This window comes from Esox lucius, chromosome 12 (assembly GCF_011004845.1).
Source record: "Esox lucius isolate fEsoLuc1 chromosome 12, fEsoLuc1.pri, whole genome shotgun sequence".
Lineage (NCBI taxonomy): Eukaryota > Metazoa > Chordata > Actinopteri > Esociformes > Esocidae > Esox > Esox lucius.
The window spans coordinates 34314470-34335551 of record NC_047580.1 but is presented as its reverse complement, the minus strand read 5'-3'; the positions used below and the strand labels follow the sequence as shown (position 1 = coordinate 34335551).

At 42.6% G+C, this 21082-nt stretch overlaps 1 protein-coding gene and 1 long non-coding RNA gene across 6 annotated transcripts in view; one reads left to right on the top strand and one right to left on the bottom strand.

Moving 5' to 3' along the window:
• Positions 1-662: 662 nt before the first annotated feature.
• On the bottom strand, positions 663-19364 carry LOC109616448. Its single transcript, XR_002197595.2, has 5 exons — positions 18873-19364; positions 15107-15224; positions 1703-1841; positions 1441-1556; positions 663-786 (listed from the first exon to the last, which is right to left on the bottom strand). It is a non-coding gene; the product is annotated as an uncharacterized LOC109616448 (long non-coding RNA).
• Positions 1524-21082, top strand: part of rgs19 (regulator of G protein signaling 19) — a 33123-nt gene continuing 13564 nt past the window's right edge. For 3 of the 5 annotated variants that reach the window (XM_010897152.4, XM_020052052.2, XM_010897151.3), the window contains exon 1: positions 1524-1681. In XM_010897152.4, the coding sequence (XP_010895454.1) occupies positions 1625-1681 (57 nt within the window). In that variant the 5' untranslated portion in view covers positions 1524-1624. Of the gene's footprint in view, positions 1682-6954; positions 7069-15210; positions 15314-21082 lie in introns of those variants that run through there. The other 2 variants (XM_010897154.4, XM_010897155.4) reach the window with 2 other exon arrangements.

Sequence of the window (21082 nt, the reverse complement as noted above, 5' to 3'; positions counted from 1 at the left end):
CAACATACCGCTTAATCAGAAGCTTTACCACTGACTAAAGGAAATGCGTTCATTAACAGTGTTTGATTTGAGTATTGCAATTGTCCCTTATATTTCTAATCACCTGAAATGGAATACAATGTGCCACTGTGCCGTAACACAATCAGAAGGTGTTGCGGTTGTATTTTAGTCACAAAACAGAAATTCTGTGTTACTTAACATCTATTTTAGTCTATTAAATTGCAACATGTTCAGTCCATCATTCAGAACACTTGTAGGACAGGCGGAGACAAGACGGAGCGTTAACGTGCACATTCTGGAAGGCTGTCGCATCGAGTTCTCAATAGATTTGTCCATGTCCATGTTCGCAGTGGTATTATGTTGCAGCGGGAATTAGGAATGGTTGGGTGACACCTTCCTCGCTTAAGCAGAGACCTTTACTGACATCCAGTGGCAAACAGACGATCTTAAGAAATAAAACAACGTGAATAATAAAAAAGTGGAAATATCATTTTTGATAGGAACACACTTGGACCCAAGAGCTGTAAAGCAACTACAAATCTAAATGACTATAGCTAGCTAACGATCATTATAAACACGAATCACACATGCATAGGTCCAGCGTTTTTTTTTTTTTTTTTAAAGTAGGCCTGTAGATATTAATTTAAGACAATTCTTGATCGTTTCAATTTTATTGGCATGAAATGCTGCGACAAACGATACCTAATAACGTTGACCCTCCGTTATCTTCGCAAATCTAATGTTGGTGTCTGGCGCCGCTTGCTGGACTGAAACACTGGAGATGGTCTGCAAAGGGTTTATAGGGACAAGACGTACAAACATGGACACAAGGCACCCTACGGTATAGTCCTTGCGTAATATAACAGATATCAGCAGTAGTGATACAGCGGGACTTAGATCTACCACACAATCAAAAATGGAAGAGGGCGTGACTTTCTTGAATTGTGTGAGGAGAGGTAACTTGTTATTGAAGTTGTGTGACTGTTTCATGTGTTCTTTATGTTGCTTTAAACATTTTTTTAAACGAGGTGGTGAGGCTCATTGTGAGCAAATGATCCAGTCAGAGCAGGTATTTAAAACTGTTGTAGACCATGCTATAATACCAGGCTCACTTTATATTAATAAAAATGACAATTATGACGAATACAATAATTATTAGTACTGTGCTGTCAAACGTTACAATGTCATAACACCGTAATTGCCGTGGTGATTTTAACTGGTTTACTTGATGATGATGTAGAAGATGAAGATGATGAGGAGCGGAAAATGAGGAGCGCATGATGATGTTGGTGCAGGTTTTTAGTACCTAGGCTACTTAATCAACAGTTTAGTTAATATAAGCTATTAACGTGGGCCAGCTGTAGCCTATACACTAGAATTACTTATGGTGGCACAGTGAAATTACTTTCATGACAAATGCCAGCTATGTTGAGGAAGTACCTTTTCTTTCCTTTCGTGAATCGCGTCCCCTGCCTGTTTAGACAGACCCGTCCGGGTCCACGCATGCGCTGTGCAGCCTCCGTTCGCTTCGTTAAGGGTGTCGATCCTAGCTCGCGCTGGAACACGGGAACAGCGAATAGATACAGTATTCTTACATATAAAAAATAAACATAAAAGGAAACGGATGTGCCTCCGAAAACGGAACGGATACCGTCCTCCTGATCATTTTAATGCAAAAATTGTAAGTATTATTAAATAATACCCATATCAAGAAAAATGGTTTAGTTTGCCAGCCAATGGTGTCTTTTCCCGTTTTGAAAAAGGTCCGTGATTCCCAGGCTACTGCTGAAGAGAACAGGGTTGTCTTGAAGAAACAGCCCCTGTTCGTTTTCCCCCAAAACCTGTAAAACAACATTTAGTATTTTGATAATGTTTTGACAACACATTCATATCATTCTACTGAGAATCATGCTTTCATGGAAATAGACTGACGATTTTTCTTTCGATACATTAACCACTGTGCTTCTCATTCGAAACTGACTGAGGAAGAGGGGACTACTGCTACTGCCGCTTATTTTTGGGGGGTTGTTTCACTGCTCAATGTCTATTAGTGAAATAGTCTGCTGTGCTGTGTAGCCGTGTTAGTAGGCTACAATAGAGATGTCAGTGGTTCCATTTTGGTCGGCGATTATGTAGGCTATAGGAGAGCTCTGTCGGTATATGATACGATGTATTTGTCTGGATTGTGACTAGCGCGAACATGTTCACTATTAGCTTGCTAACTGTAATATTGAATGTCGATCATTTGATCGCCCAAGTTAAGAGTTCTGAGTAGTTAAATTGTGGTTTTGTAGCATCATTATTCCTCCTCTAAATAAGGTATGTCAAGGATACGTAAGACTGGGTTTGGGGTTTCCTACACCAAATCGTGATGCGGTCTTTACCTTACGCTTATTGCCTAATAAGTTATTATATGTTATATAGATCATCTGAATGGTAATTTAACGAATTGTGTGCGTTTTGAACGAATATCCTCGTACGCTATGTGCTGAAAACGTGATTGTGGGAGGGAAAAATCGTTTGTGTTTTCTCAAGTCCAACATCTAGGAAGTGTAAAAGAAAAATCATTAGCCTATTATTAACTCGTGGTCGTGGCAAGTTTGTACTGTCAAACATGCCATCGATAGGCCTGTACAAATCCTCATTCTTGTTGCTGATAACTGCCTATGTCGTTATGCTCCTCCTGTTTTGTCATTCAGCGTTTGAACCATTCTCAGGATATGTTGTGTCGCTGCCTGCCTACTCCTTTTACCCCATTCTCGTTGTGTAGTAAAGCGCGTTCGTGACTCATGCGCGAGGCGTTTAGGTGAATGAATTTCATGTGCGCGGCACTGGTTGGCGCGTCCTCGTAGCGCGGAGGAAGGTGAGGGGGCGTGGCCATTGGTGTCGCGTGGCGGCTGAGCGCTTTTGAGAATAATTCGCGCGTGCCATCCTCTTGGGCACGAGCTTCACAATGTGAGGGGTGCGCGAAGCAAACTTTGCCGACTGCGGTTGGGTGACAGGGTTACAGTCTCACAGATTACACCCAACGAAGGGAATCAATGAAAACGTCTCATGTCATTTCTCAAAATAGTTATTTCTCTATTTCATTTCTGTCTCTCAATTTCAATTGGAAGGGCTTTAATGTAATCGGAAACATGTTTACACTGCCAATATTCCCGGAAAAAAGGCATGTTGATAAATAACAGTGAAAACTATAATGTTAACTATAAAAGTAAATACTAGCTAAACATTAAACAAAGGGCATTTTCACTGATATTAAAAGCTATGTAGAGTATGGTAAACATATGCAAAGAGCTATTATTAAGACTGACAAGGGAAAACAAATAAATAGATTAACACTGGTCATATTCACAATGTCTGTGCTTCACTGGTTGCCCTTTTTCCATGGCAACGGTCACAAATCTTGCTGCTGTGATTGCGCATTGTGGTATTTCGCCCAGCTGATACTGGAGTTTGTTGATTTCAAATTCGTTGCGTGTCTGTATGATCTGAGGGAAATATATGTCTCTACTCCTATCTGTAGTATCACCCTCGCACTCTTACTTTCTCCTACATTTGAGGAACAAGCAACATGGCTGTAGACCTGGTACAGATTATTCACACTGCTGAAACGAAAGACACCGGGGATACCATGCAGGCTTCACACTTGCAGCAGGATGTGTGTGTGTGTGCAGATGTTTTCATGAAACACTTGAGAGAGTGGTCTGGTTTGAAATAGCACACTACTCCCCTTGTAGTGCACTCCTGTCAACAGGGACCATAGGGCGACATGCAGGGAGTGGAGTTGAATGGACCACTTGCAAAATGGAAACCCCCTCAGCAGCACAGAGTAATGAATGGCTAGACTTGAGGCTCTGCAGGATAAGTCAGGTGCATAGTTTCTACAGCGCTGCCGCCCCAACCCCCAGGACCCACACAAAGAGAATGGAAGGAGGGAAGATACATACCAAGGGCAGATAAAATAGGATATAACCAATTCGCTCTGCTCTACCCTTGACTGTCAGCCTCGGGACAGGGGGAGGAGTCCATTGGAGGAGGAGTTGTCTAGCCTGGAGTACACAGTGAATTGTGTTGAAATGCCAAATGATTCCCTTAGTGTGCACAAGTGCCCCAAAGCTGAGGTGGTAAATAGGGATTGAGAATGAGAATGTACATGAGAATTAACTGTAATTTGGGTTAATGTCTCGTAAAACATCAGGAGGGATTTGTACATATTAATTGCATGCTCGTTGTCCCGATGTTGTCCCGATGTTGATGGGTTTTTGGATCCCCTACCCATGGTCTTTAAGTCAGGCTCAGGCTTATGTTAGTTTGCATAATCATCTCCATAGTGTTTGAATTTACACAGGCGTGTTGGAGGTGTGTCACACAGGACTGGGGCCGTCAGTCTCCGGAAAATCAAATGATATGCACATGAAACTTGCTCTTTCATAAATGTCGCACACGCAACCTCAGAAGGTGGCATCTCGCGCGTTCGATGTCTGCAAGTTTACACAGAAATATAAATTTCTCAATTTAGCGTAATATAATCAAGCCCTTACTTAACTTTCACTTGTATTCAAGAAGTTGCACTTTTTCCTAGTAGAACTGACTTGGTCTTAAGTCAGCTAAACATTCGACGTGTGTGCCGTGGCTATCACCACCTAGCAATGTTAAGATGAATGTGACAACTGTAAGTCCCTCTGGATAAGAGCGTCTGCTGAATGACTTAAATGATAAATGTAATTATCATTTAATCTGTACATACAGTGTGGCCCCAGGGGGGAAACCAGACATCCTCTAGAGAAAGGATGTGACTAATTCATGGTCTTCTGCATGTGTAGCTCGCCTTGTTTCTCCGTGGTGAAGCCACATCCTCTGTCTCAGTCATAATGTAGAGATTATATGGTTCTAGATTGTCTCAGTTTTACAGTAGATATGGTTTATGTGTCTCTCCGTCTTACCGTAGAATACGCAGGGTTTCCAGTGAGCTCAGTCTTACTGTAGAATACACAGTGTTTCCAGTGAGCTCTGTGTTACTGTAGAATTCACAGTGTTTCCAGTGAGCTCTGTGTTACTGTAGAATACACAGGGTTTCCAGTGAGCTCTGTGTTACTGTAGAATACACAGGGTTTCCAGTGAGCTCTGTTACTGTAGAATACACAGGGTTTCCAGTGAGCTCTGTGTTACTGTAGAATACACAGGGTTTCCAGTGAGCTCTGTTACTGTAGAATACACAGGCTTCCAGTGAGCTCTGTTACTGTAGACTGGATATGGCTTTCAGTGCGCCTCAGCTGATTGGGCCATGGCACTGTTCACACCAAAAGTCTGCGGACATCTTGCCCTGTCATATCCATTTTAGAAATGGAAGTAGCAACTTGAGGCCATTAAAACAAAGCAGTGCACTCGCCTCCCAATTCAATACACTTCACACACAAAGCCTGTGGGATTAGAAGCGTTTTTTCGGAGATGTGCGTGAGTGTGACATTGCTCGTCGACTTGGCCATCAGAACTGGCCGTTGGTGTGACCAGAGTGGCCCTTGGACGTGCCGTGGTCTAGCAGCTTCAGCTGGCGATGGCTGTGGGGTTAGCTTCTGGCTCTGAAGCTCCGATGCAAGGAAGCATCCAGCATCCACGTTACCGTCGGCGAGCAGTGAACATTGTAGATTGTTACGTGACGTCCGGAGGCCAGAACAAACATCTCATTCTGCATTCTGAGCATGTCCTCCCCGCAGTTAGAAACAACTCTGCATTTTTGGTTTCTTTAACTAAAAAAAAGGAGCTTAGGTAAACATTTTTGACTATGCCACACATTTCTGTGTAGACTCACACACACACCATCAAACACTCATCTATTTGCTGTGTAATCTATTTGCTGTATATTTTCTCTGTTGTGGTGGTTCCTCCTGGCTGGCCTCGGTTATTTGTTGGTTTGGTTACCTGTAGTGTGAAAACACTAAACACTTTACGCAGAGCTGTGGGGCAGTTATTGCACGTGGACTGCAGCCCAGACAGATCGGTCTCTTGTGGATTTCCGTCCATAGCAGCTTAGTGGGTTTGTTCTGGTTGTGGCTTTGTGTTGGTGTGATGTAGAGTGGGTTTCAGTGGTCTGTCCTTTACAGGGCGTTTGTATGCTGTCTGTGGTTTTTGGGTTTAAATGCTATAGATCTATGTAAGTTATTTATTCAGGGCCTTCATCAACCCCCAACTCCCCCTCGAGGGGATCTATGATTGGTTGCTCTTTACTTTGGCCCAACTAAAAGCATTGATTGAAAGGGCTGTAACAGTGATCAAAGGTTGGTCTGACAAATGCAAAATGTTTATAGTGTAGTTAAAGCGCATTCATGTCATGCTATGCAAGAGGTCCTATTTAGGTATCTTAATAGATGAATCCTGACTATGACATTCACAGTGCCATGATTATTGAAAATAGAATCGACTTGACAAAGCGTAATGTGCATAGACCATCCATGATGAGCATGACAAACCCAATTGTGTTCTGGAGTCATGAAAGTTATGAAAGTTACGAAACCTGCCACGCCGAGGACGATGGACAGAATCACACAATCCAGACATTAAAATGGAATTCGACAATACTAGCCCAACTCGGTGGATAACAAACTAAATGTAGTGAGTTTACCCTACAGTTATGAAGTGAGTATATATTAATATCGAACACATACATACATATTAGAGTAAACCGGGTGCACTATTGAAACCTGATGTCCACAGTATGTGTGGATACTATTGGATTCATGGTCCAGGTCTCTGCATCACTGTACTTCTACTCATCTGTTCATAAGGATTGGCAGATGCAAGATAATACAGAGATGTAACTGATGCACTTTATCTTACAGTACTTTTCTTCCTCTCTCCCTCTTTCTACATGTGTGTGTGTGTGTCTGCGTGTGTGTGTGTGTGCGTGTGTGTGTCTGCGTGTGTGTGTGTGTGTGTGCGCATGTGTCCGTGAAGGAGAGGTCCGCGGCCAAAGGGGGGATGACATGCATGTGCCCAGGCTGTTAACATCGTTGAGGACTATAAGACTAATAGGCTGCCAAGAGCTGTCAAGTCATGATGGACATACTGGTAACAAAACCTGTCTGTCTCTCTGTCTGTCTCTGTCTGTCTCTGATGGAAACACTGGTAACAAAACCTGTCTGTCTCTCTGTGTGTCTCTGTATCTGTCTGTCTCTGATGGATACACTGGTAACAAAACCTGTCTGTCTCTCTGTCTGTATCTGTCTGTCTAACTCTGTATCTGTCTGTCTCGGAGGGACATACTGGTAACAAAACCTGTCTGTCTCTCTGTCTCTGATGGACATAATGGTAATAAAACCTGACACCTGTCTGTCTGTCTCTGATGGACACCCTGGTAACAAAACCTGACACCTGTCTGTCTGTCTGTCTGTCTCTGTATCTGTCTCTGTCTGTCACTCTCTGTCTCTCTCTCTCTCTTTGAGACTTACAGTCTTTGTCCCTCTTTCTTTGCATGTCTCTCTCTCCTGCTTACAGTCTCTGACGTTATCGTGTGGTTCCGTGAATGTTGTTCTGTGTCACTGTGCTTGACTAACCAAACTAACACAACAAGCAGACTTGAATTTCTGGATGGTGTAACTGCAGCCCACACGCATGGATGTGTGTATTTGGTTTTCACTTCAGTTGGTATGACTAATGATCGCCCTGTGTGTTATAGCCTAGTCCTACAGGGTCTCAGCCCTGTTTGGTTATGCAGTTGTGTGTTTAATGACATTAGGGGGCGAGGACATCTGTGTGAGTGTGTGAGCGTGTGTGTGTGTGTGCGAGCGCTCGTGCAGCGTGACAGACATGTTCGAAGTGGGTTGTGAAGTGGGGGTCTTCGACACCTCAAAAAGCAACAGTCTTGAACTGTGAAGTGTTGTTGTTGACATGACGGTTCTGCTACGGTTAACCCCGGTAAAACCTCTCCAAGCAAGGGCACCAGGCTGTGGTTCTAGACCGGTGTGTTGCCCACCCTGTGGCACAACACTGGTTGCTTTACACTGCCTAAAGGCCCGGTTCTATACGTTAGGTGGAGCTACAATGCTTACAGACACAGGAAATCATCTGTATGCATGGAGCACCATGTCACAGTTTTTAGTCCCGGATTTAGTTTATCATCAAATGAAAATACAGTATTAGTTTGTTGACTTGAAACCAAAATGCTTTCTCTTTAAGATAGAACAACATTAGTTCCATCTTAAAGCCAAGCAAGTTTGCACACGTTTATTGAGATCTCTGTGTCAATCAGAATACATTCGGCAGAAAGGCAGCTTGTCCAAAATGGTCCCAATATCACTGAGTATGGTCATATTTACTAGAGTGTTATGAGAATGGGGAATTCTCATAGAAAGTCTGTTCTTAGGAATGTTATTGTTGTTAACATCTTTAGAGAACATTTCAGTCATCTCATTTTCCCCACTTGTGTTGAAGAAATGGAAATTCACATTTTCTTAATTGCATTTGTGTAATGTTATTGAGATTTTAGTAATATGTGTGGCAAAAAAAATACTTCAGTGAATGTATTTTTAGGCATATGTTTACATTGTGTATTACATTTGAGAAGTGTTAGTGTTACAGCAGAGTTTCTATTAACATGGAACATAAAGGTGGAGGTCACAGTTGAAATGTGTCTTTAGTTGCTCTGAGATGTCTAATTTGTGCTGTATGGTATCGTAAAAACACCGTATACCCATCTAGTAGCCCTGAGAGCCTCAGTCACCAGCTTTCTTTCTATCCCCGTGTCTCAGCAGTTCTATGATGCAAGTCACTGTGAACAACAGTGTGGCATCTGGAGAAAGTTAGAGCAGAGAGACAAAGGAGAGAAAGAGAGATTGGAAGATCTGCAAACAGGAAACAGGGCTAGGGTCACAGAGGATGCATCTGAAATGTCATTGTGTTGATTATTTAGGGAATACAGCCTGCCGTTACGATAGACAAAAGTATCTTGAACAACACAATGTCAACTTGATGCCATTGGTGTGAGTTTGACCGTGATATGAATCTTCTTGTTCTCCCAGTGGAGGAAAGACACACAGACTGAGTCATGTATTTATAGATAAACCTCTACATTAAGGTGTGTCTTTCCTCTAATGTCTCACTCACTCTTTATCTCTCTCTATTACTCACTTCCTATCTCTTTCTTTCTTTCTCTCTTTATCTTTCTCTTTCTCTATTTAATTACTCTGTCTCTCTATAGCCCTCTATCTCACTCTTTCTTTTTGTTTAAATGTCCATCTTAATCCGTAATACCTTAATCTTGTCTGTGCATGTTTGTAGGCGTGTGTAGGACTGCATGCTTCCAAGTGTGTATCTGTGTGTGTGTGTGAGAGAGAGAGAGAGACCTAACCCTCTTGTCAGTTTGCCCAGTTTCCTCTGAGGTGCTGGGTGAGGCTGGTTAGGTGAGGTAAGGTGAGGTTGAGGTTAATGTCACTGTGACTGAGTTCTTGAGGTGGATGAGTGATAACAGTCTCTCTGTCTTTCCTCAGTTACACACGCGCACACGCACGCGAACACACACACACCCTGCAGTACAGGAAGCAGGAGGGTTTGTTGTGACAGACACACACACACACACACACACACAGATGTCAGTAGACATTTGCGTTCTAGTGATGTTAGGTTATATGGTCCTCTCCTGTAGTCTCCCATCCCCTCCCCTCTCCTCTCTCAGGGCAGTGTCTCCTGTAGTCTCCCCTCTCCTCTCTCAGGGCAGTGTCTCCTGTAGTCTCCCCTCCCCTCTCCTCTCTCAGGGCAGTGTCTCCTGTAGTCTCCCATCCCCTCCCCTCTCCTCTCTCAGGGCAGTGTCTCCTGTAGTCTCCCCTCCCCTCTCCTCTCTCAGGGCAGTGTCTCCTGTAGTCTCCCCTCCCCTCTCCTCTCTCAGGGCAGTGTCTCCTGTAGTCTCCCCTCCCCTCTCCTCTCTCAGGGCAGTGTCTCCTGTAGTCTCCCCTCCCCTCTCCTCTCTCAGGGCAGTGTCTCCCGTAGTCTCCCCTCCCCTCTCCTCTCTCAGGGCAGTGTCTCCTGTAGTCTCCCCTCCCCTCTCCTCTCTCAGGACAGTGTTATGAGTGTAAGCGGGCTGCACTATTTCAGTCCCAAGATTACATTTCTATTATTTCCACATGTCTGTCACTATATTTAGCTTGTGCTGTCACTGTTCCTCTGTCAGCAGATGTGTAACAGTGCTGGATATTTAATGTTACCGTGCAGTATTACCGCAGACATGTAACGTTAGCATAAAGTAGGTAGCATCGCTATAGAGGTTAAACTGACATATAGTTGGTAGTGTAGCTGGCCTTTGTGGTCCAGTTGTATACATACAAATATAAGAAGAATCTGAAAGGAGACATTCCTTCAGGAACACATGGCGTTCCCTTTATTTCTCACTTCCTTAAACTGTCCCTCCTACGGAAATCCCCCAGGGACATTTCAAACCACCCTCGTTAGAATATACAGTATATAAAACCACCAGAGTGGGCTGTAACAACAACCCCATACATGTACTCAACATACAGTATAGGCTACTTTTCTTTGCTACAGTAGCATTTCGACAAAGGTTTGACGTTGAACGCTTCGTTTTCGAAATTATTGTTTCCGTATTTGACCATCTTAATGCCCAAAGTAATTTTCTGACAGTCAGAAATACATTTGAATTGCTTCATAATAAATAAAGCATTACATTTGTTGTCACTGATCTGCTCGAGATGTCTGACACGAGCCGGGCTCTGCGTGTGCGTGCGTCGGTGTATAGAACCGTCAAGTACCAGTCTTGTGGTTTTTATTGCGAAGCAGAGGCTGATTCGGTGAATGTGTACATCGGTTTTTCTGGGTATTTATATTAGTATCATTAAATCTATACATTGATATTTGTTAGGTTAGTAGGCTAAGTATGAACGAAAGAGTCGCTTGCAGAATATTTAGCACTTATAAGTATATTAATTGAAAGTAGCATTTATATGGCATGATCTGCGTTTATGGCAGTGCTTGTTATTGCGCTGCGCGGTTTGAATTAAATCGCCGAGATTAGGCTGGCACCTTGAGAAGTGTGAAAAATTTACACACTAATATTATTACATATCTGAATTATAGCTGTAATTTTCTGCTTTGTTATGGGAACATTTTACAAATTGCTCATTTAACTCAAACCCAAATAATGCTGATGTACCATATATGCCCTCACGACAGTAAATCTCTCGGGATTAGTGACAGCTACGTTACTTCAATGTAAAAGAAATTATAATGTCTATATCTTGACATGGATAAAATGTGCTCCAGTAATTTGCAAATGCAGTTAGGTCCGGAAATAATTAGACACTGACACAAGTTTAGTTATTTTGGCTGTTTACCAAAATATATTCAAGGTACAGTTAAATAATGAATGTGGGCTTAAAGTGCAGTCTCTCAGCTTTAATTACAGGGTATTCACATCCAAATTGGAGGAAGGGTTTAGGAATGACAGCCCTTTAATAGGTAGCCCCCTCTTTTTCAAGGGACCAAAAGTAATTGGACAATTGACTCAAAAGCTGTTTCATGGACAGGTGTGGGCTATTCCTTCATTATTTCTTCATCAATTAAGCAGGTAAAAGGTCTAGAGTTGATTCCTGATGTGGCATTCACATTTGGAAGCTGTTGCTGTGAACCCACAATATGCGGTCAAATGAGCTCTCAATGCAAGTGAAACAGGCCATCATTAGGCTGCAAAAGAAAATCCATCAGAGAGATAGCAGGAACATTAGGAGTGGCCAAATCAACAGTTTGGTATATTCAGAGATAAACCGAACAGACTGGTGAATGCCACACAAAAAGGCCTGAACGTCCACGGAAGCCAACAGTGGTGGATGATCATAGGATCCTTTCCATGGTACAGAAAAACCACTTCACAACATCCAGCCAAGTGAAGAACACTCTCCAGGAGGTAGACATATCATTATCCAAGTCTACCATGAAGAGATGAATTCACAGGCGTAAATACAGAGGGTTCAACACAAGGTGCAAACCATTCATAAGCCTCAAGAATAGAAAGGCCAGATTAGATTTAGCCAAAAAACATCTAAAAAATACAGCCCAGTTCTGAAGAAGCATTCTTTGGACAGATTAAACTAAGATCAACCTGTACCAGAACGATGGGAAGAAAAAAGTATGGAGGAGGCTTGGAACAGCTCATGACCCAAAGCCTACCACATCTGTAAAACACAGTGGAGGCAGGCTAATGGCATGGGCATGCATGGATTCCAATGGCACTGGGTCACTAGTGTTTATTGATGATGTGACAGAAAACAGAAGCAGCCAAATTAATTCTGAAGTGTATAGGGATATATTGTCAGCTCAGATTCAGCCAAATTCAGTTGTTTGGACGGCGCTTCACTTATACAGATGGACAATGACCAAAAACATACTGTGGAAGCAACCCAGGAGTTTTTTAAGGCAAAGAAGTGGATTATTCTGCAATGGCTGAGTTAATCACCTGATCTCAACCTGATCAAGCATGAATTTCACTTGCTGAAGACAAAACCTAAGGCAGAAAGACCCACGAACAAACAACAACTGAAGACAGCTGCAGTAAAGAACTAGAAAAGCATCACAAAGGAGGAAACCCAGTGTTTGGTGATGTCCATGCATTCCAGACTTCAAGCAGTCATTGCCTGCAAAGAATTCTCGAAAAAGTATAAAAAATGAACATTTTATTTATGATTTTGTGAATTTTCCAATTACATTTGAGCCCCTGAAATAAGGGGACTGTGTATGAAAATGGTTGCAATTCCTAAACATTTCATACAATATTTTTCTTCAACTCCTTGAATTAAGGCTGAAAGTTAGCACTTCAATTGCATCTTGCTTGTTTCATTTCAGTTCCATTGTGGTGGCGTACAAAGATGAAATTAGGAAAATAGTGACAGTGTCCAAATATTTCCAGACTTAACTGTATGTATTTCATGAGGATTTACATTTGTATTTCATGAGGATTTACATGACATTTTTTTTGATTAGACAAATCAACACAAAGCAAGGTAACACTGCGTAATACAGCAAACATTACATATACATTTACACATACCCAAAACATACACATGTAACCCTTTCCCCTCCACACCCTTACAAATGTATTTTATGAGGATTTACACGTCTTTCAAGAGGATTTACTATGTATTTTATGAGGAATTTCATATGTATTTCATGAGGAGTTACACGTCTTTCAAGAGGATTTACTATGTATTTTATGAGGAATTTCATATGTATTTCATGAGGATTTACACGTCTTTCAAGAGGGTTTACTATGTATTTTATGAGGAATTTCATATGTATTTCATGAGGATTTCACTCTTATTAGAAAAATACAGTGCCCTCCATTAGTATTGGCTCCTCCATAAGTGATGTTATTTTTCTGCTTTAGGCTCTACGCTTGAATAGTTTGGATTGGAAAAATCAAACAACTACTATGAGGATGTCTAGATTTGCAGCTTTTATTTGAGGGTATTTGTGTACATCTTGGCTTGGTTTAGTATTTGGTTGCATATAGTTTACATTTAATAACTGCCTGAAGTCTGCAATACATTGTTTCCACCAGCTGGCTATTGTCTCTGCCAGTCCTTGGAAATACTTTGTTTAGGTGGCACGACTGTATGGTCACAAATGACATTTTCTGCCAATCTGTCCTGCCTTTTGGAACAGTGGCTGATTGAGTAGCGTCTCGGCCCGGCTCGTGGGCAGCAACAAAAATGGGAAACCACACTTCAGGAAAAGCAATTACAAAGGATATTTATTAAATAACTCAGGAAAAACACAGACTGCCACCATAAATCAAAACAAGAAGTGTCCGTGTGGAAAGAAACCTCCCAGAAGACTGGCAAACCAGAGCTTTCCCCCTCTTGGCCCAGGTGTGCTCAATCACCCCTGATGACCCTCCCATGTCCACCCACTGGCACTCTGATTGGCAGAGCATGGGAGGGTCATCAAAGGTTCAAGGGTCGTCACGTGGTATCACAATCCAGTAAGCCACTGCAAGTGGCACCAACGCTGTAACTTCGTCCACCTGAGACTGGAATTTGATGGTGTCTGGGAATTTGAATGAATTAGCTAAAATAACAGATGAGCCCTTAAACTCAAGAGGGAGAGCTGGGGGTCGTTTCCTGAAGTCCACCACCATCTCCCCTGTAGCATGGTTGTATAAAAGTCTCTTGCCACAGATTAATGTGTTTACGACTCAAAAGGTATGCTGCTGGCTTGCTGCCTGACTGACTATGTGACTTGCTGATTGGTTGACTGGCTGTCTGACTTGCTGTTTGGTTGGCTGGCTGGTTTACTGATTGTCTGATTGACTGATTGAATGGCTGGCCAATTAATTGATCAGCTGACTGATTGGCTGGCTGACTGTGTGGCTGTCTGGCTCCCTGACTAGCTTGCTGTCTTCTAACTTGCTTGCTGGATGGGTGTATGTCTGGTTTAATTACTGTTTGTCTGACTTTCTGTCTGACTAACTTTCTACCTGGCTTTCTGTCTGACTTTCTACCTGGCTTTCTGCTTAATATTCTACCTGGCTGTCTGCCTGACTTTTCATCTGGCTGTCTGGCTGACTTTCTAACTGTCTGATTGATTTTCCAACTGGAGGGCTAAGTAGTTGTCTGACTAGATTGGTGATTGATTGGCTGACTGACCGACTTTCTACTGGTTTACTTCCAGACAGGTTAACATGGTGATTGGCTGGCTGTCTGACAGGCTGGCTAACTGGCTGATTGACTAGCTGATTGGCTAACTGGCTGATTGACTAGCTGATTGGCTGGCTGTCTAACTGGCTCGCTGACAGGCTGGTTAACTGGCTGATTGACTCGCTGATTGGCTGGCTGTCTAACTGGCTCGCTGACAGACTGATTAACTGGCTGATTGACTAGCTGATTGCCTGGCTGTCTAACTGGCTGGCTGACATGCAGACTGAGTCATCAGGTCTCACACAGAACCTCATGTCACAACATTTTCAAGAGTGGTTTCAACACTTCCTTTTCATTTAGCTTGCATGCCCTCTCTCTACTCTCTACACGCCCTCCCTATCTCTCGTCTCTCTCTTACCCCCCCCCCCCCCCCCACACACACACACACACACACTCCTGTTAGTCTCTACCTCCTTTGGTGTGTCTTCTCTCCTCCCTCTATTTTTCTCCTAACATTTGGGCTGTCGTGTCGTTGCGACTTCTCTGCTATCCTTTTTGGACTGTCATTTTAATGGTTGATGGAGGGATCTGGGAAAAATAACAAGAAGAAGAGGGAAATATTATTTCAGGGACTGAAAGGAGCATTAATTGATCCTCTTTGACTCGGCTTGTCCATGGTGAGCATCATCTTACAGACTTTGCTGTCACACACATTTATTCTGTGCAGTGTATACGCCTCGGTCACCAGCTAGTCTGTTTGGACTAGGATTCCCTTAAAAGGGCAACAGGAGACAACATGAAGTTAGAGCAAAACGTTCCTCTGTGAAGCATTCTCTTAGAAAACATAAATCTCATGGCATGATGCTCTGTTTTGGCGGATTCATGGTGTCGAGAGAAAGAGAGGGAGATATGTGTTGAGGTGATTTGTCCTTAGTGGCTCTAATTTTGAAATTGGTCTGTGGAGATTCCTCCGCTGCTGTACGTTGAAACAGCATTTTCTTTCCTTTTCTTTTTTTATAGATATTTTCTGCATACAAAACGTGAGAGGCAGGGCAGAGACATCTTGCTGGTCATTAGTTGATGGCAACCACCACTTCTGTGGTCCTCGTAGGTGAACAGAAGAAAAACAAATGGTGGGCGTGTGCACGTGTGCCGTCTTCTTGTGTTGTGGCTGTTGGGGAAACTTTGGTTTGTAGCAGTGACTAATGCCATGCGTGCCAGAGAGGAGGTCGGTGTTTAGAAATGGAGGCAGAAGCCCACACTTTTTAAGCATGTGGCTAGCCCACACTTTCACCCCTCAAAGTCCTCTGGAGCTCTGTACTGGAGCTAGAAACAGTATTGACCCCATCATGGGGAGAGAGAAGTCGGAGGGAGGGGTGTGGATGTTGGGTTGGTCTCCCTTTGGGGGGCTAGTGGGGGGAGGGGCTTTCGCTTAGTGTGCTGAGACAGGGTTCTGTACACTAGGCTCCATCGAGGAACTCAAGCCGCCACACTGCTGAAGCATTGTCACTTTCCAAATGTGTTTCTAGTGTTGTATGTGCATGCTATCTGACGTTAGCGTTGGAAGGATGTGATGACAGTTTTGTAACAATTTATATGGTATGTGTTGCAAGCATTGTGAGGATGTGTATAGTATATGATGTTAGCATTGTGAGGATGTGTATAGTATATGATGTTAGCATTGTGAGGATGTGTATAGTATATGATATTAGCATTGTGATGATGTGTATAGTATATTATTTTATCATTGTAAGGATGTGTATAGTATATGATGTTAGCATTGTGAGGATGTGTATAGTATATTATTTTATCATTGTTAGGATGCGTATAGTATATGATGTTAGCATTGTTAGGATGTGTATAGTATGTGACGTTAGCATTGTAAGGATGTGTATGGCATGTGATCTTAACATTGTAGGGATGTGCATGCTATCTGACATTAGCATTGTAGGGATGTGTATGGTATGTGACATCTGCCTTGTGATGATGTGTATGGTATGTGACATAAGCCTTGTAAGGATGTGTATGGTATGTGACATTAGCCTTGGAAGGATGTGTATGGTATGTGACATTAGCCTTGGAAGGATGTGTATGGTATGTGACATTAGCCTTGGAAGGATGTGTATGGTATGTGACATTAGCCTTGGAAGGATGTGTATGGTATGTGACATTAGCCTTGGAAGGATGTGTATGGTATGTGACGTTAGCTTTGTAAGGATGTGTGTGGTATGTGACGTCAGCATTGTGAGGATGTGTATGGTATGTGACGTCTGCCATGTGAGGATGTGTATGGTATGTGACGTCTGCCTTGTGAGGATGTGTATGGTATGTGACGTTAGCCATGTAAAGTGTGTAAGGTCAGTCAGATTTATTTATTTTTGTTAAATGTATTAATTTGGGTTCACGGGCGCTGTTACAGTCCTAATAATTAGGCCCTAACCTTAAAGAGACAGCGTACCGTACTGTTAGTAATATATGTACCATTACAGACCTAATAACTAGGTCCTTATCTATTTCACAAGATAAATAAGAATTTTCTGTGGTCCATTATTTCAACTCAAACATAGGACCAACACATTACATGAGGAGTTCATATTTTGTGTTTGGTGTATTGTAATTACAAAGATATATGTGCATGTGTTTTCCCAGTTATTTTCAGCAGCTGAGGGACAGTTAAAAACAAAACACAAAAATGTAAAAAAAAATTACAGAAAATGCGCCTTCAATATTTAGATTATGGAGACATCCATCAACCACAACTAAATAATTCCAGGCCTTTAGCAACTGCAGTATATAGCAATATTCTTCCAAATGTCTTTTTGCGAGAGTTAAAGGTATGCCGTTCAATGAGAGAAGTTATTTTATCAAAAATTATTTGAATTTGAAGCAATAAGTCCTCAATGACTATTAAACCACATTATGTTATGCAAATAAGTCCTTAGATTTGTGGTTATGGTCAGGTAAAATAATAATAATCTTCAAGATCAAGGGGTATTTAGTCAAAAACACATAACCCCTGAGGTAAAATCCAACATCTATTTATGAGCAGACACGTTAGCTTTCTATATTTACAGTATATTTAATCTATCTGTTATCATGTGGGCATTATTGAATTTGTTCATGTCATTATGTGTCACCTGGTTCCTGCTGTGTTTTTAGCTGACTATTTATTTACTGTGTTCGGCAGAATTTTGTGAACCAAGCAATATAAGCCATTATGGTATACGCGTGACCAGAATGCACTTACAAATTAAGCTTTGTCCAGGACAAAAAGAAATCCCGCTCAATGGAGAACTACACTCCAAATATTACCCTGGTAGTTTTCAAGGTGCATTTTGATCATGGAAATGCAGTCAAAACAAGTGCGCTATTTTTTTTACAGGTAAGCATAACAAAAAACGCTCCCATTTTCGGCAACAACCTGGCAGAAGCAAGTGTCTGCCTCCTACTGGGCCAGAACCACTGAGACCTTTTCACTTTCCCCACTCAGGGATTTGATCTAGCAACCTTTGGGTTACTGGTGAGATGCTGTGACCTCCGGGCTACCTGCTGCCTCATTGGTCCCTTAAGCATCTGCCTGTGTCTTAAATAGCGCCCTAACCCTACTCATAGTCCACCACTTACGCCCCAATGTCTTAAGCACAGGGAATAAGGTGCCATTTGGGACTCTGTCTGTAGCTGGGAGGACTTAATTTGAGGCCTAGATAATGAGCATGTGTGTCTGTCTGTCTCCCTCAGAGCTCGGGAAAGCACTGCGCTGTCAGACACACGCGCGCATGCACGCAATCACATATGCACGCATGCACACAATCACAAAAAAGTGCACAGAGGTGCTCTGATCAGAGTATGTTCTGTGCTGGTGATCTGAGAGTGAGATTATGGGAGAAAGATCGCCTGGATTAATAATCAAACGAGCGCTTAACTGCTTAAAGCCCTGTGGCTGCGGGCTGGCAGGGCGCTGGCTCCCAGGCTCTGGATACTTCAGCTGTAGTGTACTCCACCCAACTATTCAGTTACAGCCTTTAGCTAGCAATAACCTTACCCTAGCCATTAATTTAGTCTCAAACTTTAGCCAGGATAGGCCTAACCCCAGCCAGATGCTCAGGCAGGACCATTAGCTAGCATTAGCCTTACCCTAGCCATTCGCTCAGTTACAGTATCTGGCCTAGTTATAGTATAGTAGTATCATACAGTAAGGCCACGGCACAGCCAGTCAGGTCCACAAAGTCTAGCTACCTTAGCATTTAAGCGCTATGCTGTGGTGAGTCCTATCCTGACCCCAGTCAATGCAGTGTATTTTTCTCCATGTTCCAGAGACAGAGTCATGCTGCAGCCTGCCTGTCTGCCTCCGGCTGGGTTTGTAATCCCTGGATTCACGGCTCAAGTTCTTATATTTGCTGTGGTGAAACTATAGCCGAGTCGGTTTCCTCTATGTGTGTGCTAGCTATCAGCTAGGCCTGTTGCCGCGCTTCACTGTGACATGTCATAAGGTCACAAGTGTCAGCGGGCTTGGTTGCCAAATCAGGATATAGTACTTCCCCTTTAACGTGACAAAGTCTTGCCTCTTAACATAGGCTGTGTTGCCAAATCCAGACCCTAGTATTTCCCTTTTAACAGGATTCCTGGTGATAATGAGATTAAAGCAGATCAACTGCATCTCTGTTTTCATTAAATCGACTTAGGAGACATGATACACACAAGCACATCCACACAAGCACATAAACACAAGCACATACACACCACACACACACACACACACATCCACACCACACACACACACACACACCACACACACACACACACACACATCCACACCACACACACACACACACACACACACACACACACACACACTTATTTTAGAGAGACTTAAGAGATTTGATTCTGTCCTTGGCTTGGCCCTCAAAAACCTCACACTCTGTTAACACTGTGCCAGGGGGGAAAGCATATCCATACTCACACATATACACACACCCTCACACACACACAACCTCACACACACACACACACACACACAAAAGTGCCTGTGATACACGTGGTCCTGTTCTAGAACAAGATGTCCATTGTAGTTGTAAAGTGAGGTAACACGGCTTCGCTACAATGTAGGTAGAGCTGGGGTGTTGGCAGCAACTCTCACCAGACACACACACACACACACACTGTTGAAAGGTACAAGCATGTGGTGTGAAAGAGGAAGTACGGAGAACAACTGCTTGTCTTCTCTCCCCCACTCCTCTCTCCCTCTTTCAGTCTCTCTCTGTCTCCTTCTCTCCCTTACTCTGTCCCTCTCTCTCCTTCTGTTACTCCTTCTTTCTTTCTCTCTCATTCTGTGACTCCTTTCTTTCTCTCTCGTTCGCTTAGTCCTTTCTTTCTTTCTCCTTCTGTAACTCTTTCTCTCTCCTTCTGTTACTCTGTCTCTCTCTGTGTCTCTCTGTCCCTCTTTCTTACCTAACATGAAATTAAAATAATTTTCTCCCCCTCTGTCTCTCAGTCTTTCTCCTTCTATCGCTCTCTCTTAGTCATTTTCTCCTTCTTTTATGTGTCTCCCTTTCAATTTCAATGTAAAGGTCTTCATTGCACAGAAAACATTTGTTACATTGCCAAAGCAATTGGAAAATATGAAAAGCACACACATTTAAAAAAAGATAAAGGCATTTTAAATGTTATAGGCTATGTACATTGTTGTATTAATACAGTGGCTTTTTTAATGCAGTGGTATTCACCCTTATTCAACCCATTTTATTGTGTATTAACATGAAATCAGAATTGAGTTTTTGCCACTGACCAACAAAAAACATCCATTATGTCAAAGTGAAAAATACCATCTACAAATTATTCTACACGAATGACAAATACAAAACAGGGAGCAATTGATTGCATAAGTATTCACACCTTTTAGTCAATATTTGGTAAACGCACCTTTGGCAGCAATTACAGCCAGTCTGTTTGGAGTCTTCACCAGCTCATTTTTGCGCATAATTCTTTGCAAAATTGCTCAAACTGCATCAAGTTGGATGGCGACCTCTGGAACAGTATTTTTTTGCACATATGCTCAATTGGATTAAGGTCCAGATTTAGAATGAGCCACTCCAGGACATTAACCTCTTTTGTTTTAAAGCTACTCCAGTGCGGCTTTGGTTGTATGTTTTGGGTCATAGTCCCACTGGCAGATAGGTCTCTCGACTTTCTCCTATGTCCTAGGTCTCTTGGACATTCTCCTATGTCCTAGGTCTCTTGGACATTCTCCTATGTCCTAGGTCTCTTGGACATTCTCCTATGTCCTAGGTCTCTTGGACATTCTCCTATGTCCTAGGTCTCTTGGACATTCTCCTATGTCCTAGGTCTCTTGGACATTCTCCTATGTCCTAGGTCTCTTGGACATTCTCCTATGTCCTAGGTCTCTTGGACATTCTCCTATGTCCTAGGTCTCTTGGACATTCTCCTAT